Raw genomic sequence first — 8,186 nt, 5'->3', positions numbered from 1 at the left:
CCTCGAAAGGGGCCGGAGCGCTTGTAGAAAGTTCCCCGGGCATCTCTGCCTCTCTGATTCTGCCTCAGGGGAGGAGGGGTGTCATCTCCCCCCTCTCTCGCCTCTCACCCTGGGCCTCTGGAGGCTGCTCCTGTCCCAGTCAGAGCAGGGAGCGGGGAGGGCGTTTGGCCAAAGCGGCTTTTCAGATCCATCTCCTGCTGAGCCTTTTCTGGTCTTGCAGTCCTCGCAGCGGGGAGCTGCTGACATTGTATTTATTGTATTTCCCATGAGAAGGCGCCAGGAGGAGCTGCAGGGTAGGGAAATCTCGTTTATTTTACTATCCTACAGCCCAGCGTGGCGGGAGGTGTTCAGGAAGGCTGGGGAGGGGCTCGTCATGAGGGAGCGCAGGGGAAGGCCGGGGGGCGGGGGGCTGTTCTGCTGAAAGAGGGGAGATGGAGATGAAATTTTAGGGATAAACGTTTTCCTGTGAGGGTGGGGAGGCCCTGGCCCAGGCTGCCCAGGGAAGCAGTGGCTGCCCCATCCCTGGAGGGGTTCAAGGCCAGGCTGGATGGGGCTTGGAGCCCCTGATCCAGTGGGAGGTGTCCCTGCCCATGGCAGGGGTGGGACTGGATGGGCTTTGGGGTCCCTTCCAACCCAAACCATTCCATGGTTCTATGTGTTTCATCTGACTTGGCTGAGACTCCTGTTCCCAACACGCTGCCTGTTCTCACAGCTAAAATCACAGTCGGTGTCTGGGCTGCAGACACTGGGTCCAACGGGCCCGTCCGTGGGGCAGCGGGGGGGGGGGGGGGCACAGGGGATACATTGGTCCAACCCTGTTCAATGTCTTTTATCAATGACCTGGATGAAGGCATCGAGTGCACCCTTAGCAAGTTTGCGGACGACACTAAGCTGGGTGGAAGTTATGATCTGCTGGAGGGTCGGGAGGCTCCAGAGGGATCTAAACAGGCTGGACCGCTGGGCTGAGACCGATGGGCTGAGGTTTAACAAGGCCAAATGCCGGGTCCTGCCCTTGGGGCACAACAACCCTGAGCAGCTCCAGACTAGGAGAAGTCTGGCTGGAAACTGCCTGGAGGAGAGGGACCTGGGGGTGTTGGTTGACAGCGGCTGAACATGAGCCAGCAGGGGCCCAGGTGGCCAAGAAGGCCAATGGCATCTTGGCTTGGATCAGAAACGGCGTGACCAGCAGGGCCAGGGAGGTTATCCTCCCTCTGTACTTGGCACTGGTGAGACCGCTCCTCGAATCCTGTGTTCAGTTCTGGGCCCCTCACCACAAGAAGGATGTTGAGGCTCTGGAGCGAGTCCAGAGAAGAGCAACGAAGCTGGTGAAGGGGCTGGAGAACAAGAGGAGCGTCTGAGAGAGCTGGGGGTGTTTAGCCTGGAGAAGAGGAGGCTGAGGGGAGACCTCATTGCTCTCTACAACTACCTGAAAGGAGGTTGTGGAGAGGAGGGAGCTGGGCTCTTCTCCCAAGTGACAGGGGACAGGACGAGAGGGAATGGCCTCAAGCTCCGCCAGGGGAGGTTCAGGCTGGACATTAGGAAAAAATATTTCACGGAAAGGGTCATTGGGCCCTGTCAGAGGCTGCCCAGGGAGGTGGTTGATTCACCTTCCCTGGAGGGGTTTAAGGCACAGGTGGACGAGGTGCTGAGGGACATGGGTTAGTGTTTGATAGGAACGGTTGGACTCGATGATCCAGTGGGTCTTTTCCAACCTGGTTATTCTATGATTCTATGATTATTTCCCAGTAATTGCTGTTAATTTACTAGGATTCCAGCTATATCTTCACCCCCCCACCCCGGCCCTCTGGTCCCTCCCTCACGCCAGAGCATTTGCTCCCGAAGCAGAACACACTCCTGTCCCCCGGGGGTGGCTGCCAGCGATGAGCTCATGCAGAGATGCGGCTGAGAAGCTGCCCAGCAGCAGTCAGTGAAACTGCAGGTCGTTGTTCAGGACCTGGTGTTTACTTCTATTGGTTCAAAGGCAGTTTTGAGCAGTTTTGGTTTCTGTCTGTTCTGGAGTTTTAGTCCTGTGTTTCCCTGCAGCTGGCACAGGTTTTTCCTTTGAGGTGTGAAAGCTGAAAGGTTCAGAGAAACTTAGAAGGACTCTAAGCCCAGTCAGGCCTGTCTTATGCCTGACATCCCTGCACGAAAACCTTAACCGACGTGAGTAACGGATCCTGCGGTGTCGGCAGGGCCTTCATGTATAATGACTCAAGCATAGGAGAGTTCTTGGTGAAACTGCACCTCTTTGATTTGATTTCCAAGTCCCCGTTCCTGCTCCAGCCCCTTGCCGCATGGGAGTGAAAGCTTTCTGAGATGACAGTTTTTTCCTCCCTTATAATGACCCATATTAGGTGACCTCCTTCAGATCAAATTTTCAGTAAACTTCAACTCAAGATGAGCTCAGTTATAGGAAATTTCAAGTCAAAGAGGGAATCCTCGCTGAAGTTACAAGCTGCTGAAGGCAACAGAAGTGAGTGGAAAGTGGTGGTCAGGGCCAATAACCCAGCATTTGGTGTGATGAAGTCACCTTTGTTGCATGTAACAGTTTCCACTTAAACCTGTACCTGCAAAATCCAACCCGTTTTCATGGCACTGCCATTTCCCCTCCACTGCAAGCGCTCGGGGGAAAAAAAGGGGGTCGGTTTCTGGGTTGTGAAAGTAGATTTCTGGTAATTCTGCCCTCTTCTGCTCTTCCACACTCTGTGTCTGGGCAGCTGACTTTGTGGATATGTAGATGTGAACGGTTAGAACAGGAAGACGTCACAGAACTGGTGTTACCTGAGGTGAACCTTGTAACCTGAAATACAACACATTTACTTGAGAGAGGTGGCTGGTCTCTGAGCCACCGGTCAGATCAGACCACAAAATCACGACACCATCCTGCAGTGACGTGAAGCATCAGTCGGAGGAGAGTCAAGCCAGCATTGCTTAAGAGAGATGGTAGAGCAGGGACCAGATTCATCCCATCTTATCTGAGAAAACCATGAATCTGTCAGAGGCTCCTGATTTTCTGGAGGACACAGAGTGCCGTGGATCTGTTGATTTTTGGAGGGCTGAAGATGTATTTGTGTGGCCAGCCCTACACCTCAGTCCTCCGCTCCCAGCCTGGCTGCACGGCTTTCAGGAGGCTGTTGGATCCAGGGGCTTTTCTCTGCAGAGAATTGGATCAAACTGCTTACATGGTCTTCTCCTGCAATAAAAATAGCTTTTGCTCCCCAAAAGAATAGCTGATGCTTCTGGGGAAAGGGCTCGTGTGCTGCTGGCTCCTCTCCAGTTTGTGGCTGATCCTTGCTGGACCTCGGAGAGCAGAGGTCTCACTCCCGCTTCCCCTTATCTCTGTCCCCTAATCAAGAGATGGATGTTGTTGGATTGTGTGATGAAAAGCCGTTGTTTTCCACAAACACCAAGGGGCAGAGGAGCAGTACCAGGCGGAGGAACCCAAATCCCCCCGTGCCAATGGAGACCCTGGCCCGGCTCCTCCTGGGCTGCCCGCGGCGGGCGGTCGACCCACAGCCAGATGAGAACAGGAGCTCTCCCCACGGCACCTTGCTGGGAACAGCATCTGGTGATTGTGCAAGACTTATTATGGGATGTTCAGGGGAAGGGGCAAAGCTGGGGAGAAGCCCTGATCAGAGTGGATCTGGGCTTTGTTTTTTTTTTTTGTCTAAGGGCCAGCAACTGGAGAGACTGGTGCTCATGTGTGTGTTGTGTGGATGTGTGTCAGTGTGGAAATGCTAGAGGTGTCCAGCCAGATAGGATTCTGGAGGGACCAGAGGGACCAAAAATTGGCTACTGGGGGGCCTAGGAGGTTTAGACCGGCTACTGGAGAGAGTGTGGGATCCAGAGCTTGATTACTGGTAAGATTGTAAGTCTGGGAAGACCCAGTGGTGTGTGCTGGTGTCTGCGCGTGGAGCAGTGGGGACACTGGTGGATCCAGGAGCAGCTTTGGGAGAAATGGTCTGAGGCAAACAACTGGAGAGACCCCTCTTGTTTCTAAGTCTGTGGATATACATCCACGTACCTGTTTAGCACCAACAGGCTGTCATCCTGTGCAGCCAGAGAGGGAACAAGGTGGGCCTGTCAGTTCTGGTTGTGTTCACTTTGAGGGCTGCCCGTGCTGACCCGTGTGGATGTGTCTGCTGAGAATCCACGCTCAGCCTTGCTCCTGGAGGATGTGGGGGCGCACGGCTGGGGCATCCTTACCTCTGCTGGGTTTGGCACCTCTGAGCAAGGACAACGTTACCTTCTCATCGCTCCAAGGTGTGACGTGATGCACTGACACCGCAGAGGAGAAAATACACTGGGGAAGCCCTTAAGGAGCAATTAATCCTGTCCAGACTCTGGGTGCTAAATTCTGCCATGCCTGTACCTTGTGCACGGTTTGGGTTGGAAGGACCCCAGAGCCCCTGCAGTCCCACCCCTGCCATGGGCAGGGACACCTCCCACTGGATCAGGGGCTCCAAGCCCCATCCAACCTGGCCTTGAACCCCTTCAGGGACGGGGCAGCCACAGCTTCCCTGGGCAGCCTGGGCCAGGGCCTCGTGTGACTAGACGGGACTATGGATGGATGTACAGACGCAGGACAGAATGGCCATGGAGATCATCTACCACGTATGATCATGGAGCTGATCCAGTAGAAACGCTGCTCCAAGGTCCATCCAGTAGACAACACCAGGAAAGGGGCAAGGAACCAGCACTCGTACAGTGTGGCTCCAGCAGGGTCTAGGGGCCCAAAGCTGAATTGAAATGGGGCTCCTGGCGATGGGCTGTGGATGGAGATCTGGCCAAAGCCTGTAAGGCTGATCGGTGCCTCCAGGGCCCTTGCAGGGCATGCATGAGGTTTTCAAAATGCTCCCCAGTCTGCATCAATGTGGGATTTTAGCAATGAGTGGGGGAGGCATCACAGCTCCTGGTGCCCTGAGGTCCCCCAGGAGGACTCTCCCCTGCCTCATCACCGCAGGATACGGGGAACCCCAAGACGAGCTGGAGGTGGATTGTGCAATCAAAGCAAAGAGAGGTTAAACCATGAAGTTCCATGTCCTGTCCTCATTTTGAAGCCCTTGTTGGGTGCCTGACTTTGCAGTTTGCTGATCTCTGCTGTTTGGTTTGGATAAAGCACGTGGAAGTGCATCCACAGAAGTTGTGGTGAGAGAGCGATGCTATTAGAAAGAGGGGGTGGGAAGGAGGAAAAAAAAAGCTGCACGAACAATTTTTTTCTCTCCTTTTCTCCTCTTATCTCTTTATCTGCCTAAATAAACTGTATTGGCTGATGTGGGCTTCTGATGACATGGTATCTGCCCTCCCCTCTCTGGGGGCAGGCGGACGGAAGTGGGCTAGAAAATGAAATATCAGCTCCTAACCTTGGGTCAGGTAACCCAGCAATGTGCTCAGTGGAAAGGATGGTGGTGGTTGAGCTTCGCTATAAAAAGGAGACCACAGCTGGCTCGGAGGCACACACAGAGTGGAAGAGGTCTTGGAGAAGGAGAACTCTCGTGCTCTGTCACTGTGTGCGCCCTCCTGAAGCAGCAGAGGGTTTGCCATGGCTTTTGCCAGCTGCGCTCCGGGGGTAAATGATTGCATTTGCTACAGGGGTTAGGGGCTGTTTGCTGGGAGAGGAAAAGCAGAGTGCATATCCCACACTGCTGCTGTCTGGGAGCAACACTTACTGGTCTTGGTGGGAGCTGAGTGGGATGCTAAGCCTGTCTGATACCGCTTTGTGTCCTGAGCTTTTGCACAAGGATTTGGTGCTGAGTGACGAGGGGGCAAGGGACTGTCCTTTATTTATCTGGGAGGGCAGCGCTGCTGATGTGGGACTGGGGGAGACGATCCTTGTCTCAGACAAGGTGCTGTCAGGGCTGCTGAAATATCACCATAAACCAAATGTCTGTGTATTTAAATTTCAGCCTGGGTCGCATTTGCAGTTCTGACAACTCTTCTGATTGTCTTAGCAGCTTTGTAGTCATCTGTCTTCTTTTCCTAAAGACCCAGCTGCTGGAAATGGCTCAAGAATCTCAGATTTCATTGAGAAAAGGGTTATTTTGAGCAGATGCCTGCTGTGTGGCCAGCTTCACCCGTCCTGAAAAAGCATGTGTCTTACTAGGTTCCTAAGCTTAGGCATGGGGCCAGCCGAGTCCTTACCCCACCTTGTAGATCGCAAGACATTGCTACCTGATGGCCGGGTGAACCTTTCATAACGCACAGGAGAGAGGCTCTACTTGGTGCAGAGCCCACTATGAAAAGGTCTGAATCAGAGTAGCATCTGCTGTGATGGGCATCATCAGCGTTATTGTGCTGTTCAGCATATCCAAGACTTGGCTCTTTGTGCTCTCCCTTTCTTGACTGAACGGAGCCAACAGCACCTTCCTCTCTCCCAGCTCAGGTCGCTGCTTTTGGTGCTGGTTCTGGCTCTGACTGTGAGGAGCTCACCCCGTGGGAGGGCACTCCAGCCTCGGCGCAGCAAGGATGGTGGCTCTGTGAGGCTTGGTGAAGACTGTCTGAATGAAAAGGAACCCCAGTTCCCTACAACGGTGAAAGTTGATGTGCATATCGGCAGTCCAGATCATACCTTCAGGATGGTCCATGATGTCAGGAACCGGTCTCTTGCTCCTTGGGATTACAGGTAGCTCTTTAGTTGTTCTCTAAATCGCAGTGGCTGTGCTATATAGATGGGGTTTGTGGTGAACAATGGCTGGTTCTCAGCATATGCTTGGAGTCCTGTGAATATTGCAAATGTTTCTTGGCCCACACTTTCGTTTTGATGTTGGGTGAGAATTCTTTGAGAGAAACTGCTTGCAGTGCAAGGGGACATCATTGGAATGGTTTCTAACCATCTTGTTGGCATCAAATAATTATTCCTCTATCAAAAGAAAGCTGTCAGTACATCATAATTTTACATTTTCCTAACTGGAAGAAAATGTTGAACATTGAAATAAAACCAAATGAAAAAAGTAGTCCCCTTGCAAATAGTTCTGTTTCTCACCCATTTCCTCTCCTCTAGAATGATGTGGCAATGTTACTCTCCCAAAACTGATTCTGTTTTTATGAAATCCTTCTAAAAATGTTGAGAATAGGGCACTTCTTTGTTCTTGCCTCAGCATGAGGATACACAGTTAAATAGTGGGGTCACTTCGTGGAGATAAACAAGAAGATCTTGCCAAACCGTGTTGTGCAAGTGTATAAAGTCCTTCTGTATCCCCATCCCCAGGCTGGACGAGGACCCCAACCGCTTCCCCCAGCTGATCGCTGATGCCGAGTGCCGTCTCTCTGGCTGCGTGAACCCCCTGGGGCAGGAAGACCGCAGCCTCAGCTCGGTCCCCATCCGACAGGAGATCCTCGTCCTCCGTCGGGAGCAGCGGGGCTGCCTGCCCACCTTTCGCCTGGAGAAGAAACTCATCACGGTGGGCTGCACGTGTGCCACTCCGATCATCCACCACCAGTCCTAGGAGGAACTAACAGCGGAGGCAACTTGGGGACGAAGAATTGCCTCATGCAAACATCTCTCTGGAGAAACCCTACAGTGACCCACCCTGAACCCCAGGAATTTTGTATGACTCCAACTTTCCAAATTTCAGCAAGTTACTTCCTGAAAGTACCTATTCTTGTAGTGTTTATTTATGGATTTTAGAAGGGGGATCGCTGGTAGCTGGTGATGGAGGGGAGAGAGGGGGATGGAGGAGAGTGGTCATGACTCTGAGCAGGCAGCGGGTAGAACAGTGCTTTTTGTTTTTTCCCATTGTGGCTGGTATCAGTTTGGTGAACCAAGTGATTTATAGTTTCAAAAGTTGTTCTTGGTGGTAAATAGCCCTAATGTATGCACGTCAGGCTGCACTGACATTGAAAGTCCCTGCTCCTGCACCTTCTCCCTCCCTTCCTCGTTCCCCAACCCTTTTCCCTTCTCCCACCGGCACCGCTCATCACCGTATTTCTAGTGTAAATCTGATGTAAGTTTGACCAGATCTGATTCTCATTGCACTCGGGTTTTGTGTCACTGCTGTTCTGTGGGGAGAGAACTGAGTCCACTCGCATTGAGCCTTAAAATGACAAAGAAATAACAAGTGGTTATATTTCTATTTATATTTATATCTCCTATTTATAACTGTATTTATGGCTTTGTATGTGCTCAGAGTATCCAAGAAAAATGGTAACTGTTCCTCTGTATTTATTCAATAACTTATCCACTGAAT

General features: G+C 52.2%; 1 protein-coding gene across 1 annotated transcript; it reads left to right on the top strand.

Moving 5' to 3' along the window:
• The first annotated feature begins 5,542 nt into the window (after nucleotides 1–5,542).
• On the top strand, nucleotides 5,543–7,551 carry LOC138717572 (interleukin-17F-like). The gene is made up of 3 exons (XM_069851092.1): nucleotides 5,543–5,569; nucleotides 6,378–6,622; nucleotides 7,208–7,551. Exons 1-3 carry the CDS (start codon nucleotides 5,543–5,545, stop codon nucleotides 7,443–7,445), a joined length of 510 nt encoding a protein of 169 aa, XP_069707193.1. The 3' UTR covers nucleotides 7,446–7,551.
• The last annotated feature ends 635 nt before the right edge of the window (nucleotides 7,552–8,186 follow it).

Source organism: Phaenicophaeus curvirostris, chromosome 2, assembly GCF_032191515.1.
Source record: "Phaenicophaeus curvirostris isolate KB17595 chromosome 2, BPBGC_Pcur_1.0, whole genome shotgun sequence".
NCBI lineage: Eukaryota > Metazoa > Chordata > Aves > Cuculiformes > Cuculidae > Phaenicophaeus > Phaenicophaeus curvirostris.
This window is presented reverse-complemented; position numbering and strand designations above follow the sequence as displayed.

Bases quoted from the DNA above. Each gene is read 5' to 3' on its own strand.
- LOC138717572 (XM_069851092.1), top strand. From the start codon at position 5,543: ATGGCTTTTGCCAGCTGCGCTCCGGGG. The intron at 5,570-6,377 runs GTAAATGATTGC...CCTCTCTCCCAG, and splicing joins TTGCCAGCTGCGCTCCGGGG to CTCAGGTCGCTGCTTTTGGT. The intron at 6,623-7,207 runs GTAGCTCTTTAG...CCCCATCCCCAG, and splicing joins CTTGCTCCTTGGGATTACAG to GCTGGACGAGGACCCCAACC.